This window comes from Primulina eburnea, chromosome 5, assembly GCF_022965805.1.
Source record: "Primulina eburnea isolate SZY01 chromosome 5, ASM2296580v1, whole genome shotgun sequence".
In the NCBI taxonomy this organism is placed as follows: Eukaryota; Viridiplantae; Streptophyta; class Magnoliopsida; order Lamiales; family Gesneriaceae; genus Primulina; species Primulina eburnea.
The window spans coordinates 5,998,803-6,017,428 of record NC_133105.1 but is presented as its reverse complement, the minus strand read 5'-3'; the positions used below and the strand labels follow the sequence as shown (position 1 = coordinate 6,017,428).

At 33.3% G+C, this 18,626-nt stretch overlaps 3 protein-coding genes across 4 annotated transcripts; 1 reads left to right on the top strand and 2 right to left on the bottom strand.

The window, feature by feature from the left end:
• Positions 1-203: 203 nt before the first annotated feature.
• LOC140832706 (probable hexosyltransferase MUCI70) lies at positions 204-3,378 on the bottom strand. Of its 2 annotated transcripts, none has more exons than XM_073196858.1 (6): positions 2,925-3,378; positions 2,296-2,513; positions 1,973-2,149; positions 1,736-1,891; positions 949-1,225; positions 204-788 (listed from the first exon to the last, which is right to left on the bottom strand). In XM_073196858.1, exons 1-6 carry the CDS (start codon positions 3,271-3,273, stop codon positions 553-555), a joined length of 1,413 nt encoding a protein of 470 aa, XP_073052959.1. In that variant the 5' UTR covers positions 3,274-3,378; the 3' UTR covers positions 204-552. The 2 variants fall into 2 exon arrangements, with proteins under 2 accessions (XP_073052959.1, XP_073052960.1); XM_073196859.1 differs by having other exon boundaries at positions 206-785; positions 2,925-3,376.
• A 2,989-nt stretch (positions 3,379-6,367) lies between these two features.
• On the top strand, positions 6,368-8,709 carry LOC140832705 (chaperone protein dnaJ C76, chloroplastic). Its single transcript, XM_073196856.1, has 4 exons — positions 6,368-6,836; positions 7,321-7,577; positions 7,723-7,891; positions 7,980-8,709. The coding sequence occupies exons 1-4, from the start codon at positions 6,768-6,770 to the stop codon at positions 8,577-8,579; spliced, it is 1,095 nt and encodes a 364-aa protein (XP_073052957.1). The 5' UTR covers positions 6,368-6,767; the 3' UTR covers positions 8,580-8,709.
• A 5,286-nt stretch (positions 8,710-13,995) lies between these two features.
• LOC140832704 (protein DETOXIFICATION 33-like) lies at positions 13,996-17,994 on the bottom strand. Its single transcript, XM_073196855.1, has 9 exons — positions 17,614-17,994; positions 16,621-16,816; positions 16,187-16,532; positions 15,998-16,084; positions 15,819-15,875; positions 15,478-15,716; positions 14,728-14,846; positions 14,429-14,515; positions 13,996-14,293 (listed from the first exon to the last, which is right to left on the bottom strand). Exons 1-9 carry the CDS (start codon positions 17,866-17,868, stop codon positions 14,237-14,239), a joined length of 1,443 nt encoding a protein of 480 aa, XP_073052956.1. The 5' UTR covers positions 17,869-17,994; the 3' UTR covers positions 13,996-14,236.
• Between the last annotated feature and the right edge of the window lie 632 nt (positions 17,995-18,626).

The window sequence follows — 18,626 nt, the reverse complement described above, 5'->3', positions numbered from 1 at the left end:
ACTTTTGGTAGCACAATACGCATCCCCTCCTATAATAGATAATATCTTTTGTGTCATTATTGTCCAACTGTTTGTATATTAAATTAATTCATCCGTCTCTATAGTTATAACTTTAAATACAAGGACACATGAGTTTCAAATCTTTGGCTCAGGTATCCAAAGTCGACTTAAATGAAGATGATCGTGTGAAATTCTTCAATAAAAACATCATGATAGCAAATTTGATTCATTTGAACAGATCAAAATGGGGACTCCGAGGAGAAAGAACCCCTGAAGTCTATAATAAAAAAAAATTTACATTTAAACATTTAGTTTGGTTCCCAAGGGGTCTAATGAACAATTTACAACAAAATTTCACCTCCAATATCCCTATCCTGAACCACCCCACATAGAATAAAAAACTTGCCTCCATGAGTAACACGAGGAAGAACGAAGAAGTATTCGTCCTGACAAAATCAGACATAAAAAATTGAACTCAGTAGCCGTCAATCATGAACATGTGGAAGCCAGATTAGGTTGGTGAGCATTTGCAGCGAAACAAATGCATAGAAATCAATTTGTCAGAGGCTTTGCCTTGCGTATATGACCCATGCTATTCACGAGATCCTTTCTAGTGCAGACGGGGAACAAATTGACCTTCAATAACCCTTTAAGCCGCCAAAGAACATATGGAAAACTTAGTTGATCACGTGAAGTGAAGCGAACAACCTCATCAAACCAAAGGCACATGAACAAATTAGTAGCTGGAGTGTGCTTCCTCACGATTATGGACGCCTCAGCTAGAGCTGCTTGAGAATTACAAGCATCGTAAACGTTAATATCTCATTCTCATTGTATCCCATATTTGTGCAAATTTAATAATTCATTAATGCGACGAGGAGATAGTATCCATCACATTGTTCAACAGTATGATTTCAGAACATGGTAGCACAGGAAATGCAAGCATACCTTTCTTTCCGTCAAACCTCTTATCCTCCGGAAGCCTATCCTGGCGATACTGTGCCAATTGTACCTCTACTTCCTCTGGAGTAGCTTTATTTTTCTTGACGACAGCCTTTGCCTCATCATACACACTACTGCGTGCCCCATGTTCAGATATTGCAAGCTCATAATTTGAACGCCAAAGCAAGGTTTCCAACACACCAAGAGGATCCCTCCTTAATTGAGACTTGGAATCCACCCAAATAGAATATCTAGCATTTGGAAAAAGACGATGGGGAAGCAACTGGCAGAGAGGTAAAAAACGTAAGTACGAAAAGTGGCATATGTAGAAGAAAATAGAACATGTATGTGCCCGATTAGCAACTTTCCCAATTCCCATTATAGTTAAATTAAATAATCGACATTTCTGGATTAAGATATTGGCCTGGCTTTGTCATTTTTCCAACTCTATACCCGGGGGAAAAGAAAATCACACGTACAAGTTGAAAAAATAATCATGCATGCCAAAATATAGGGGCGGGTGCGATCTGTGACAAAATCAAGCTAACCAGAAATACTGCTATAAACCAATTTACGCAGTTGGAAAAAAGAACTGCAATGTATCTAAGAGCATGGGAAATAGGTATGTAACTTGGTCAGTAATGCTGAATACTCAATTCTTAAGTATATTTATTAAAGACGGCGATACTTGCATCTGCATTCTACTTTGTACAATGCACTAGCTGCGTGAGTTATTCTTGTTCCAAAATAATTTGCACAGAAAACGAATGAGTGAAATCTGAGAGTTCTTTACCTTAGGAATTTTACCATTTAATCTCTGATCTCGGAAAGGTAAATCCCTGACTACTATAACACGCCATTTTCCAATAAAATGGTTTTCGTTTACTTTTTTCCCCTCTGCTTCCTGTGTTGCAAGTGTAATTTCATCCCAGAATGCCACATAGCAAACCTGCAGGAACTTTAATAACATAAACACAAGGCAAAAAATTACAATCTCCACAAGATTTACACGTTGATAACAATGGACGACCTTCTGAAGTGATGTCTCTGACATTCCTATTGGTTGATAAAGATCATCTCCACCACCAAATGCACAGGTGGAAACCACAGCTTTGCAAGTATCCATATAACTTTTATCTTCATCAGAAATTCTAAACCCTCCATTTTCAGTGTAGAAACCACAGTGGACCTCAGGCGTTTCAGTCACCTATAACATTATAAAACTTGTGCCTCATTATTTCCATCAAAATGAGACATAAACAATAATAAAGCTTCAGCATGCCAACTAACGGCATGCAATAGTTCGATGTTAGTAAAAAAATTGAAATTTAAGGACAAGAAGGACGTAATTACCTTAAAACTTTGCTCTCTTTGTTCAAGAGTCTGGTTCCCAGTGAATAAATTAAATCTTGTACCCTCCAAATATCCTACAGATAAGTTTGATTTCTCTTCTTTATTGGTTCTATCAATCTCTGTAATGTATATCAACTTTTTTATTCGATTACTATGATCTGAATCTTTCGGAAGATCTAAAAGCTCGAGTTCTTCAGGAGGTAGGATACTCAAACAACCTAAAATAATTCAAAAGAGAGAATCACAAACTCGAAACATGATAAATTATAAGCTTGCCCCACGATCGAGAAAATATCAGTCACAATAACTTACCCAACAAGTCTAATCACGTTTTGATACAAAGTAACCAAAATGGTATAATATCAATTCTTTCCCACTAAAAAATAACTCAAGAAATATGGAAACATGAGATTTTGCAGACAAAAGCTTGAGTAAATAACTAAGGAAAAGCTGGTGGAAGAAAAAGGGACAGTTCCCACTTCCCACTAACCAACCTACCAACAATCAGGATTCAGTAACAGTTCTACACCCGTGCCCACACCAAAATGAATGCATACAGCAACCAACCAATCAAGATTCAAATTCTCCAAAAGAAAAATGCTTCAAAAGGAAAAGAAGAAGCGACTCACGCTGTCGAGCGCCCCCAACAATCCGGGTTGTTGGATCGAGCCTGTTCAAATTCCCCGGAGTGTTATTACTACTCCGAGAAGCTACATTTACCAGATTCTTGAGCCGATGAGGACCCGAATTCGGGACTCTGCCGATTTTAACAGCCTCGTATATGAGGAGCACGACGGCGAATAGGAGGACAACGGCGGGCCACCACTTGAGGAGTTTAGAGATGAATTTTCGAGTGAAATCGGGTCTCGCCCTCGGGCCCTGTATCTTGCGCTTACGGTGGACCCGGACCCGCGAACGACCCGAGGGCTCGTCGTGTTCCTCATCGGAGACGGAAATTGAGATGCTGCTGTTCAGCATGCCGAGATTGCACCGAAATCCTGACGAAGTTGTTCCATTCTCCTTGCATAAATCGGTAAAGAGATATCATGTCTACTCAACTCATGCGACTTTTCTAAAGGCGCACTTCACTCAATTCCTACTAACAAAGCCTACAGTACGTTTGGACAAGTAAAAAAAGAGATTTGGATTTGGATTTGGATTTTGGATCTATGGATTTTGAATTCTGTTTGGGTGTTTGGCAAAATTTTATATGTAATTTGGAATTTGTTTTAACCATTAAAACTAATTTATTTTAAATTAAAAAAATCTTGTATTATTATTTTGTAGAGATATCAATGAGATGAATATAACTAGACACAATACTCGTCCCATGAAGAAAATTTTGACGCATTATTCGCCTCACACCGTTTAAATTTTTTTCGGATTCCTCCCACTGCGAATGCAAAACGGGGATAGTTAGATCCATGAGGCCCGTTTTTTTAAAATGAAAACAGTAATTTTCTTCTTACATGACTGAATTATAAAACAAACAAGTCCTCTAAACACAACATAATCGAAAATAATTCATGTCTTCGACCACACTTAATAATGACAAACAAAATATTTTCACGATATAATGAATTACATAAAAAAGAGTTATTAGCTCATAAAAAAAATATTGACATCTCAAATGGACATTAATAAAACTAAAATCATAGAGTATTTATATGTATATATATGAGCCGAGCATTATAGGACGCATGACTCATCCCATGTCGGGACGAGCCTGAAAAATTGGACTCATACCTGCCCCATGACCTATTTAGTATGCATAAACCCTGCCTCAGACACGGCGAGTTCATTGCGAGTCTATGTAAAAACTGGACTCGTTAACATCCCTACTATTTTATAATATGATTTGTTTGTCAACAATATTTACTAAATATTCTATTTTTTATATCCAAAAAAAAAATTGGAACATGTAAAAAATATTTTTAAATTAATACTTTATTAATAAATAAAAATTATAAAGTTTATCATTAAAAATAAATGTTCAAATTTTGATAAATAAAGTGTTTACTATTAAAACAACAATTTTTTAATAATAGTGTCTTATTTATAGAATTTGTAGAAAAAAAATATTTAAAATTGATTTTGAAATAATTTTTTCAAAAATATATGTGATATAAATATTTATGAATTGATAATATGAATTTTTGGATTAATAGTAATTTATAAAATTTTAGAAAAACATTTAAAATTTATAAGCTAAGTTATAAAACTTTATTAGTAAAAATACTTCTATTTCTTTTCATGACCCAAATCTCATGAAATCCCATGAAATTTTACCTATTTCGCAAAGATTTCAACTAATTAAATCAAGAGTGGGCCTCATGTGAGACCGTCTCACGGATCTTAATATGTGAGACGGGTCAACCCTACCCATATTCACAATAAAAAGTAATAGTCTTAGCATAAAAATTAATACTTTTTCATGGACGACCCAAATAAGAGATCTGTCTCACAAATACGACCCGTGAGACCGTTTCACACAATTTTTTGCCTTAAATCAAATCTCATCAATTCCACTAAATATCAATCTCATTTTAAAATTCCATATTTTAAAACATTAAAATAATATTTTTCAAATCCTATCAAATTCCCCCCTTGAATTCTATGATTTCAAACACACTCTAAGGGTTTTTTTTAAAAATATTATATTTTTAAAACTTATTTATTAAAATATAGCAGAGTTTAAAACTTTACAAAAATATGGCAATCCGGAGTTTGAACTCGCGGATTCAGAATCCGTCGGCGACGGTTTAACAAAAACCGTCGCTACTAGCGACGGTAAACCAAAACCCGTTATTTCATACAGGTTATTTGTAATAAAGCTTAACTTTGACAGATTATTTTATACAAGTAAATCCTAATAGGTAACATTATTTTTTTAAAATTTAATATATTATTGTTATGGAATTAAATTTATATATGAAATAACGTTATTTTATTTTTTGAGAAATTAAAATATATTTTGAGCTGAAGGATGAGATAAATTGATATGCGACAGAAAGAGAATCACTGAATTTTTATTAAAAAAAAAAAAAGACACGGACCGAAGAAAAAAAAACTGCTCAAGAAGAGTGCCGAAACTGAAAATTTGAGCTGAAGGATGGGATGAATTCGCCAAATACTCGGTGTGATTTGTAGGAAAATCCTTGCCATAGCGACGGTTATTGTTAAAACCGTCGCAATTTGTGACGGTGTTTGGTATACCGTCGCTATTAGCGACGGTTTTGGTTAAACCCTCATCTGAATCCGCGAGTTCATACTCCGGATTGCCATATTTTTGTAAAGTTTTAAAATCTGCTATATTTTAATAAATAAGTTTTAAAAATATAATATTTTTTAAAAAAAAACCCCACACTCTAAAGGCCAAAGGCAAATTGACGAAGACTTGTTTGTTTCTCGTACATTTATAAAATAAAGTATTTCATGTTAGCCTAATTAGGCGCCAGATTAGCATTTACCAGTCCATCCCAATAAAAAAATTGCACATGATCGATTATTTTTATGGTCGTGGTTTTTAAAATCAGACATAAAATTTTGTGTAAATAATTAAAATTGTATTTGACTCTTAAAACGTGAAAGATATGTTGTTTTACATAGCGAGTTTTATGTTTATAGATTCATCTATTTATTTAACTATCAATTTAAAATGACAATGAGCTAATTTAAGATAATGGAGACCGTTAATCCCGAGCAACAATGTGATGGATCGGACAAAGTTTTGAATATAACAGTATGTCTCTTGTGAGACGATCTCACCAATCTTTATCTGTGAGACGAGTCAACCATATCGATATTAACAATAAAAAGTAATAATCTTAGCATAAAAATTAATACTTTTTCATGGATGACTCAAATAAGAGATATGTCTCACAAAATACGAAATGTGATATCGTCTCACACAAGTTCTTGTCTCAAACTGAATGAAAATTAAGTCAAAAGTTGAATATATTATCTATTTTGTACATGGAGTTTATTATTAAAACTCAAATCCAAAATTTAATATTTAAAAATAAAATTTAAAATATCCTCCAATTTTCAAAATATCTTCCCCAAAGGAGGGAAGAAAAATGAAATACTTGTACCGTCGACCATTGACCCTTTCTTGATTCTTCTCCTCCTCCAACTTCTAATCTTCTTCTTCCTCCTCGGCCAAAGTATGCAGGCAGCCTGCGGCACTCCTCTCTTTGCACACACCTTCATTAATCATCACAAAATCAACAGCGTTAATAGCTAACTACCCGGCGAACTCCAAGCTATCATCTCACAAGAAAGCAAGTAGAACTAATGTTCCGGCTTGCAGAGCGTCTGGGTCTTCACAGTGTGGTTCCGCGATTACGGACTTCAATCTTTACGAGCTTCTTGGGGTCGACGATTTTTCCGATCGGTCTCAGATCAAGGAAGCGTACCGGGCGCTGCAGAAGCGGTGTCACCCGGATATAGCGGGGCCGGCGGGGCATGACATGGCTATTGTTCTTAATGAAGCTTATGCTCTTCTTTCTGACCCTCTTTCACGCATGGCTTACGACAAGGTTGATGATGAGTTCCTCGTGTTCCTTTAATCCTTTGTAGTTTCTTGCTTTAATATTGTCGTATTGAGGTTTTTTACCCGCAGAATCGACGGGTGCATTTATCTGTTTGATAAATAATCTGTGATTTGGGATTGAGATGATTATATATGCTGAAAGTTTTACCTTCATTAATTTGTTGTTGCTTAGCTCCCTCAGTAAATATTCAGAACGGATTATCCATTTTCTGGTTCTTGAAGTAACTAACGATGGAAGAAAAAGTCCTAAAAGTCATCAAAGATTGTTATTAGCTAATTTTTAATGTTGATGTTATGAAATTAATGCGCTTGTCAAACTGTCGTGCAGTAGTAGTTTCCCCATAAAACAACAATTTGAGCATCGTGATGAACTAACGCAGTTGAATTTCAGGCATCGATTAGTTCAAAGAGGTCTATATATCATTTGTGTATTCTTCTCATTCTGTGCTTTTAATACATGATTTTTTCAGGAGCTATCAAAAGTTGCAGATTTGCGAGGGTACACAGGCAAACCTATATATTCAGTGTGGCTTGGATCAGAGAGTGAACAAAGGGCTGTTTTTGTTGATGAAGTCAAGTGCGTGGGTTGCTTGAAATGTGCCTTATCTGCTTCGAAAACATTTGCTGTTGAATCAGTATATGGGAGAGCTCGAGTCGTGGCTCAATGGGCTGATCAAGAAGACAAGATTCAAGAAGCTATTGGTGCATGCCCAGTCGACTGCATCTCGTGAGGATACAATACACACCAATTGATCATATTTACTCTCGTTTAATAGCAGATTTTCTTGATTTGATACATTTTTTTTATCTATAAGAACTAATATCACCTTTTTTATTCCTTGTAAATACTCATTTTTGCAACTAAACAAAAGGTTTGTGGAGAGGTCCGACCTGCCAGCCTTCGAATTTATCATGTCCAAGCAGCCGCGGGGCAGGGTCAGAATAGGTGTAGGCAATACAGTGGGAGTTCGTACTTCCGATATTTTTAACGAGGTGGAGAAATTCCAGGCCAGATATACCAAGCATAAAGCTTACTCCAAGGTGAACTTTCTGTGTCCTAGTAACGAGTCACTGCATTTCAATGCTGCAGTAAGTAAACAGGTCCAATGAGCAAAACTTTTGATTGAAGGAATCAGAGAGCCCCAGAGCATCAAGGGCCTCAGCTATTCAGGCTATTCAAATGATATCAAATTGGTTGTACTGGCAATCTCCCCTTACAGAAGCTATGCCACCAGCGACACTGTATTTAACAACCGGGACAACAAAACGTGCTAGACCTAGCATTAAGAAGTTGAAAGCCGCTGTTGCAGCTAGAAAAGAAGCAGGGACAACCACTACTCGACCTGAAGGGTCGTCGTCTGAGTATTGGGTGCCATCTACGCTTGGGCTCCCCGAGGCAACCACCCCATATTGTGTCTCAAAACCTGCCTTCAATCCTTCTCCAACCCAAAAAACAAGTCGACCACGACCCAGTGAATCCTTGATCCTCAAAGACAAGTTGAGCTACACTTTACGTCTGGGCGTACCGATAGCAACCGCCACAGTTGCTGCAATCGTGGCTGGGTTACAGATTGGAGAACCGGTGGGAGGCTTAAAAGACCACATCGGTGGTCCTTTAGCTCTAGCAATTGTCAACAGTTCTTGGTTCCAAGTTTCTTTAGCAGGTGTTACTTGGTATATCATTGCTATGTACTTGGTCGAATTGGTTGAATCCATTCGAAGAAAATAAGGAAATTATAATCAGTCATCTCTATATTTTTAGATCCCGGATGGCATGTGTATAATTAATTTACTCTATTGCGCACTAGTCCATTTGTAAAACATAGGATTGAATAAATTTTTTACACTGTTCTTCTTTATTTTATCTCTAACGTTGAACAGTAAAAATGCATAATAAGATCGCAACAGATGCGAATCATCACTTTTTCATACTCGAATGAAAATGTTACTCCTTTTTTCTTAAGATGGCACATTTTTTCTTTTATTAAAAAAAACATTGCATTAAATTTTTTTTTAAAAAAAATACCGACGAAGCATTCTTAAGTTCTTACCTCGACTATTATCTGAATATGATTGAATTTATTTTATACTCAACTATAAAAATTTATTTGGTGACGATTATACGTCTGTCTTAAATTAACATAGAGTAGGTCTCACATGAGACCGTCTCACGGATCTCAATATGTGAGACGGGTCAAACCTGTCCATATTCACAATTAAAAGTAATACTCTTAGCATAAAAAACAATACTTTTTTATGGATTATCCAAATAAAGATCCGTCTCACAAAATACGACACGTGAGACCGTCTCACACAAGTTTTTGCCATTAACATAACTTATCGTGTAAATATTTGCAATGATTTTTTAAACTTTAAAAGTAAATCAAATATCATCAAGATAATAGGGTTTTTTTTTTCGTACATTTGATTACCAATTTAAGGGTAAATTAGTGAAAAATCCATCTGCACATCTTTAAATTCAAATTCAGTACCTCATCACATTTTTTTAATATTTAGTACCTGACAATGATATAAGTTTAGTTTCAACTACCTACAAACCAAAAGTTACAATTTTACTCTTTTATTATTTTAAAAAATATTTAATTTTATCCACAAAAATTACACATTTTTTTTCATCTAAAATATAATTTTTTTAAAAAATTGTTTTTCAATTATCATAGAATTAGAGTAAATACTTATTTTGACATACAAAGTACCTATTACGGGGTTTCGAATACTTGATTATCTTTTTGAATACTCAAAATATATAAGAAAATACAATATTTTCGAGTAATCACCACAAATTCGGTCATTGTTGGTCTTTTCATGAAAAATCAATTATGATAACTTATTCATGTCATTTTATTTATATAAAAAAAACGTAATTCACCACTCATATTAAAATAAAATTAGATATTTATTTTGACTTACAAAAGACCTATTTTGGAGTTACAAATGCTTAATTTGGCCTTTTGAATATTTCAAATGTGTAAGAAAATATTGAATTTTTGAGCAATCACCATAAATTCTGTAATTGTTACTATTTTCATTGAAATTGCGTTAGAATGACTTATTCATGTCATCTAATTTTTGAAAAAACACAGGTTCTCACTAATCATTGAATTGGGAAAAATACCTATTTTGACCAATAAAGTACCTATTTTGGGGTTCCAAATATTTGATTTGGCTATTTGAATACTTCAAATGTGTAAGAAAATACTTAATTTTAAATAATATTAAGTGACTTTTGATGTTGTCATTTGTGAAGTTAAAATGTGATACTTATATTGGTACAAAGAGTATCTAATTAAAGTTTACAAATACATGCTTTTACTCACTAAATACTCATATCCAATTATTGGAAGATATCAAAATACAGTTAAAAGTTAATATTGAGTGTCATTGATGATCACATTCATGGAAAAAAAATTTGATACCTAAATTTATACAAAATAAGACATAATATGAGTCCACAAATACTTGATTTTATCATTTAAATACTCAAATTCGATTATTTGAGGATGTCAAATTATATAGTTTGAAGTTAATATTGAGTGATATTTGATTATGATATTAGTGAATTATAGATGTGGTACCTAAATTGGTACAAATAGTACATAATTCGCTAATACATATACTTGATTTTACCATTTGAAGATCAATTTTGATTATTTTGGCATATAAAAATATTCCAAGTAATATTGAGTACTTTAAATGTGTCATTTGTGAAGTTATATAATACCTAAATTGATACATATAGTATCTAATTCGAGTGTAGAATTCTTGATTTTACTTCCTAAATACTAAAATTCAATTATTTTTTATGTCAAAATATATAGTTTGAAGATAATATTGAGTGATATTTGATTATGATATTCGTGAAGTAAAAACGTGATATCTAAATTAATACAAATAATGCCTAATTCAAGTCACGAAATACTCGATTTTACCATTTAGAAACTCAAATTGATTATTTGATGATGTCAAAAAATGTAGTCTGAAGTTAATATTTTTTATGGTCTTGAAGTAAAAATGCGATACATAAATTGATATAATGAAAACCTAATTCGAGTTACAAATAGTTGATTTTTACCTCATAAATACTCATATTCTATTATTTGAGATGTCAAATTAAACATTTTTAATTTCACATTTTTAGATTTCACATTTATAATTCACGGATGTCATTATCAAATAATAATATGTCACATTTTTAGGCATCACATTTTTACTTGAGGAATGTAAAAGAATATAGTTTGAAGTTAATAACTTTTGTTGGTGTCATTACCAAAGGCCACTCGATAATATCCATGGAGTCGAATTAGGTACTATTACTATTAAATTAAGCATCACATTTTTACTTCACGAATATCATTATCAAATGTCACTCAATATTAACTTCAAATTATTAATTTTGAACTCCCCAAATAATCGGATATGCGTATTTAAGGGTAAAATCAACTATTTGTAACTCGAATTAGGTATTTTTTATACCAATTCAGGTATCACATTTTTATTTCATGAATGACACCATAGAAAATATTAATTGCAAACTATATTTTTTGAACAATAATCAAATATGAGTCTTTAAATGGTACAATCAAGTATTTCGTGACTCGAATTAGGTATTATTTGTAATAATTTAGGTATCACATTTTACTTCACGAATATCATCATCAAAGACAACTCAATATTACCTTCAAACTATATATTTTGACATAAAAAATTAATTGAATTTTAGTATTTAGAGGGTAAAATCAAGTATTGGTACATTCGAATTAATAATATAAGTACCAATTTAAATATCACATTTTAACTTCACAAATAACACATCAAAAGTCACTTAATATTACTTGAAACTATATTTTTTTATATGCTAAAACAATCAAAATTGAGTCTTAAAATGATAAAGTATATGTATGATCAAATTAGGTACTATTTGTATAAATTTTTTAGTATTACATCTTTAATATATGCATTTCATCCTCAAAAGTCAATCAATATTAACTTCAAATTATATATTTTGACATCATCAAATAATAAAATTTGAGTATTTAAAAGATAAAATCAAGTTTGTGGACTCAAATCATGTCTTATTTGTATTTATTTAGTTATCAAATTTTATTTAATGAATATCGTTATCAAACTATATTTTGATATCTTCAAATAATTGGATATGAGTATTTAGGGAGTAAAATCACGTATTTGTATACTCTAATTAGATACTCTTTGTATCAATATAGGTATCACATTTTAAATTCACAAATGACGTCATCAAAAGTCACTTAATATTATTTAAACTCAAGTATTTTCTTACACATTTGAAGTATTCAAATAGCCAAATCAAATATCTGGAACCCCAAAATAGGTACTTTATCGGTCAAAATAGGTATTTTTCCTAATTCAATTATTAGTGAAAAACTGTGTTTTTTCAAAAATTTGATGACATAAATAAGTCATCCCAACGCAATTTCAATGAAAATACTAACAATTACAGAATTTATGGTGTTTGCTCAAAGATCCAGTATTTTCTTACACATTTGGAGTATTCAAAGAACCAAATTAAGCATTTGTAACTCCAAAATAAGTATTTTGTAAGTCAAAATAAATATCTAATCTTATTTTAAGATGAGTGGTGAATTATGTTTTTTTATATAGATAAAATGACATGAATAAGTTATCATAATGCATTTTTTACGAAAAGACCAACAATGACCAAATTTATGGTGATTCTTCGAAAATATAGTATTTTATTATATATTTTGAGTATTCAAAAGGCGAAATAAAGTATCTGAAACCACGTAATAGGTACTTTGTATGTTAAAATAAGTATTTACTCTAATTCCATGATAATTAAAAAACAATTTTTTTTTTGAAATTATATTTTAGATAAAAAAATGTGTAATTTTTGTTGATAAAATTATATATATTTTAAATAATAAAAGGGCAAAATTGTAACTTTGGGTTTGTAGGTAGTTGAAACTAAAATCATATGATTGTCAGATACTATATATTAAAAAAATATGATGAGGTACTGAAGTTTAATTTAAAGATGTGCAGATGGATTTTTCACAAATTTACCCTTAATTGGGTTTAACGTATTTATATTCAATATTTGATTAAAGAATAATGTTTTAGTAACATTATAAAAATATATCTATCTGGACATCAATAGTAGTAGGAACTCATTCAGAGATTTTTTGTCCACATCATTGTCACTAAGGTGGAATCGGGTAGAGACCCTTCTTGTATCACTTCTACACAATTCGCATTGATCCGATAAACATCGGAAGTCTTTTTTCTATCGTTCTTGTGTTTATATTGAGAAAAAAATACTTTCATACTAACGAACTACATACGATGCGTGTGTGAAATAATGACTATTACATATATGAATCATGAATATGATAATTGATAGATCGAGTTGATTCATAAAATTTTGTTATCGTTCTAAATCATTATTTGGATAATTATAATATAGTTATATTAAATATGTAATTTATAGAGATAATTTTGAATTTTTAAAGTAGATTAATTATTATAATTATGATTAAATTATATGAAAAACATTATTAATCTAAATAGATATGATACGTTTGTAAAAACTAATTTGCGTCGCAAAGTCAAACGAGTAAAGAACTCATTCTTCAAATGCATTTAGTGGCAGTACTTGTAACTTTTTAAAAAATAGAAGTTTAATGTTAAATTATTTAATATAAATATTTTATTTATTTTAAAATAAATTTGTTCTACACTTTATATTTTTAGTTTTATCACATAGTCCAACTTCTTCCAATTTAGTTTTATCATATGATACGTTTGTAAAAATAAATATTAAGCATTTAAATATGTCGAGTAGCTCGCGTATATACAAACTAAAACTCGATTCAAGGTCAGTCAAATCAACCTCGAATTGAGTTTTTCACCGGACCACATAAAAAAATTAACATCTCCATTCTTTACTTCGATTTGCACAATTGCTGCTCTTGTTTTCAATCGATAGGTATACATCCAAAGAAGTACTGGTTCGGAATTCTTGATAAATCTTGTGTTCAAGTTGAGTTAAATTAACACCACCGTGATAAGTTGGATGAACATTGACGAATGTCATACTTAGACATATATTGATCATTTAGTACGTTAAGTGAAAGTACTAAGATTTAGCTTTACTTTTTTAAAAACAAAAACTCAATAATTTATGTGTACCTCACATTTGCCAAAGGTGACAAAAAATTTCAAATTCTTCGATCCAAACACGAGCTTTATACTTTTTCGTCAAGCTGAATCCTCAGCCCCGACAAATTACAGATGAACCAAATCAGAAGATTAATAACATTGGATTCACGAGTATATTTAGCCTCACCTCTTTCTTGATTCTAATCGCGATCAATGATTTGCAGTTGATCCACCCCATCTCTTAACACGACTTTCTGCTTCATTCGCCTGCAAGAAGTAATATTTGAACTGAATTGATCGAGGTTTTACTCATAAAAATACGAACTTTTGATGGATCCGTATGTAGCATAGTGTGTGCGTGTGTTGTATATGGAAAGGCAAGAAGCAAGCTGAAATTAATACTTCTTTCTCCCAGTTTCTACTTGCAACTATCCATATTAAGATAACCGTCTGCAAACAAACTCCTCCAATCAATCCACCCCAAATTCCCTGCAAAATATATAAGAAAATAACGGCCATGAAGCTCACGAGTTACATTTTTTCATATAGTTGCATGTCTTATGCGCGACTCAAAACCAGAATCTAAGTTCACAACCTATGTAAATAAACAACTTTATTTCATTTCTAGGTTAGAATGGATAACGTTAGTATTCAGAACATAAATCATTAAAAATTACTAAGGAAAGTTTGTTGCGATTTACCATTGCGCCTAAGTGAAGTGGGAAGCCCAAGCCTATGCCAATGGGAAGTCCTACGATGTAATAGCAACCAATGTTGATGTATGCAACAATAGCCTGCCATCCAGCTCCAACCGCAACCCCTAGACAAAATACATTTGAACATGGGAATCTGTGAGCAACTCAAACAATACTGCAATAGTCGCCCCAATAGCGGAGCCAGAATTTATATTTAGGTGGCGACACAATCTTCAATTAGTGTGATGGATTAAAGAATTTACGAGGGGAGGGCTGGGGTGGGGTGGGGTGGGGCGACCACCCCCTCTGGCCTCCTTCTGCCTGTCGCCCCCATGAGCCTAATTCGACGTGAGTCTGATAAAACCTATGGCTAAAGAGCTCATGGTGACCATGGGACATTTATATGTCAGTTATAGTTGAATTTCAGACTGCGTTCGATAGAATCAAATACGGTTCACAAACCTATTGAGCTTTGAACTCAAAAATATAAATGGCATGTATAGGACAATGCATTTGGACATCATATTTAAACTGTTGTTTTGCATCAGAAACTTACTAAGAATAATTTCAAAAACGTTATGCAAACATGAAACTTCTGCTTTAAGAAACATGGTAAAATAAATCCAACTCAATTATGTTCTGCAATGAGCCAAATGCATATGTATAAAAAATTTCCCAGTAAGCAAGTTAGTGCACTTGAACATTAAGTCATTAACACACGGATTTAACATCTCAAATGTGATGTTGCATCATTACCAGATAAAACAGGTTGAAGGCCGCTTAGTAGAACTGTAACCGCAAGCAAACTCGACAATCTAGTAGTCTCCTTAGCTACAGGATCACTACTGGTGAAAAGGTATGGGTAAATGTCTCGAGTTCCTATTACGATTGCAGTACAAACAATAGCAATCAACATAGTCATGGCTGAAACCACAACCACGGAAAATTTTGCAGCTCTAGCATTCCCGGCTCCAAGCTCATTTGATACTCTTACACTGGATAAAAAATGGTGGCGGTTCTTTAGCAAATACAAATAGATATGCATTTATATGCCAAAATCATACATGATGTACACATAGATGACGGCTAAATATTACCTTATTGCAGCGTTAAATCCGATTGCTATCATTGCATTCCATCCTTGAATGTTCATACTACAAAAAATGTTTAAATTTGAGTGATCCTAAGCAATATAGGTGATCATATCACAAGGATTTTTTGTCCTTCGATGAAACATGAAAAGAAAATAATAAAATGAAAAAAATTAGGAGCATACCAGATAGAAACCGCGTCAACGGGTATCACAGGGTTATCCAGCCGGCCTACTATGACCACTAATATCATCAGATACCAAAACTCTAAGCTGCGATATCAAATCAAATTAAGGAATGAGAATCAAGAATTCAACAAACAGTTTTCCCAACTTTCCAGGGAAAAAATCAGCTTATCATTAATAATCTCTCACCATAACATTACAGCAGAGGCCAAGGAAAGCTTAATAAAACCGAACAAATCATGGAATGCCAGCCATGAAAATCCTGTCCATGCACCATCGGATTTGGTTATGAAAATGTAAATCAACTGCAAAATACAAATAAGCCACCATGATGCATTTAGAGTGATTGCTGCTCCAATTAAACCCCATCCGAGTTTCAAGATCAGAAGCCAGCTGAAGAAAATATGCAGAACCAAAACGAGAGCGGAAATCCAAGCCATTGCCATTAGCTTCCCTTGCGATTGCAAGAATTTCTGTATAGGGAAATTCACGGCATACGCAAATATTTGTGGTATCATCCAGATGGCAAATTTACCTGCAACACAAATATCAGGTTTAAGCATACAAAATTAATACGTGAGAAGAATCGTTTTGATTTGGACATGAAAGGAGAAAAATGGCACCTGCAGCTCGAGAAATTTCAGGAGATTCCCCGAAGAGAGTGAGGATTGGGGGAGCAAAGAGATAAATGGGAAGTAATAAAACAGCTGTAGTTAACAAAATCACCCATGATCTTTGCATGTATACACCCAACATTCTGATCTGCCCCGCACCATATGCTTGCCCACATAATGTCTCCAATGCACTTCCCATTCCCAACTGCAAATTTATTCAATAATTGAAAACAATTTGTCAAGAGTATTTCCGTTAAACTAGAATCTTGGTGCAAGATATAAAAACAAGAGAAATGATACATGTCCAACACTTCAAGTTCAGACTAAAGTGGGCAAGCAGGCAACCCCTTAAATGAAAGATTTTCAATTTTCATTGGGTTTTTTTTAATAAAAGATTATATGTTAACCCCCCAAAATATAGTAAGCCACACTTAATCTAAGTGTATATGTCTGCCACCTCCTTTAACTAAGATTCAAATAGTAAACTCCAGGGAACTAACTTGTTTGTGTTAGCTATATCAAAAATGAAAAAAAAAAGTATAAATAAGCCACAAGCGTACAAGCCATGTGCCTATTAGAACTGTGTGTTGTATCATCTTCAAGAGGAACAGAAACAACCTCTCAACTAAATGTTAAAGTTTTGATGTGGTATTCTCTAAAACTTCAAATTTTGTCAGCCCCAATCTCCAACCAAATCTTTTCAGATACCAGCTACCACAATCACCACATGTACGCACAGCATAGCCCACAAATCATATCATCTTTTAAGCATACAAGAAGCATTATGCAGGCTCCCCTGAGTTAATATTCTTGTAATTATATTTATTGAAAACAATTGAGTCTCTGTGAATCATACCAATTACGAGCAGATTTTTCTAAATTTCAAACAAATAAGGATATCGCAGCTATGATGCATCAAATCACCCCTAGATTAACATATAACTGATTTGAAGCAAATCCCCACAAAAAGACTAGGAAATGAAGCTAGAAAATAGATCATACCATGAACCCATAAGCAAGACCAGCAATCACGGAATTCTCCACAGAAACCGCAGCCAAATCCAGCTCGTTCAACTGACCAGAAAAAGTTTGAGTCAATGCACCCAATGAATACTGAAATATATAAGTGATAATAGCAGGCCCCGCGAGTCTCCATAGTCTCTTCGATTCCCCACCGAACTCCTTCGCCAAGCTCACAACTTTTCCTCCGCCCGGCCGCTTTTCAAGAAGCGATTCCTCCACGCCGCCGCCGTTCATGGATATTGACGCAAAAAACCACACCCGTATGTAATGTGAATAAAAAAGGGCCAATAAAAACAAATAAACTTCACATAAAGTTCGGAAAAAGGGACATTTATATATCGACTCCGCTTAAAGAACGAAACCAGTATTCAAGTAGATCCGAATCAATTATTGAAGTTGAATACCGAAAAGCCGTGCGCGGAAAGAAGAAAACAAAATGGCCAAAAAAAAAAAAGGAGTTGTAAGAATTTAATTACAGACCACATGATAATAATAACAATAATAAGACTAGGTATATTGTGAGACGGTTTCACGATTCTTTATCTGTGAGACGGGTCAACCGTACCGATATTCACAATAAAAAGTAATACTCTTAGCATAAAAGGTAATATTTTTTCATGGATGACTAAAATAAGATATCAGTCTCACAAAAATTTTTGTCCAATAATAATATAGTGGTTCTCTTGTGAGACGGTCTCACAAATCTTTATTGGCAAAAACTTGTGTGAGACGGTTTCACGGGTCGTATTTTGTGAGACGGATCTTTATTTGGATAATCCATGAAAAAGTATTACTTTTTATGCTAATAGTATTACTTTTTATTGTGAATATGAGTAGGGTTGACCCGTCTCACAGATTGAGATCCGTGAGACGGTCTCACATGAGACCTACTCATCTTTATTTATGAGACGAGTCAACCCTACTGATATTAGGGGTGTTCAAACTTCGGATAAAACCGAAAAACCGAAAATCCAAACCGAAAAAACCGAACA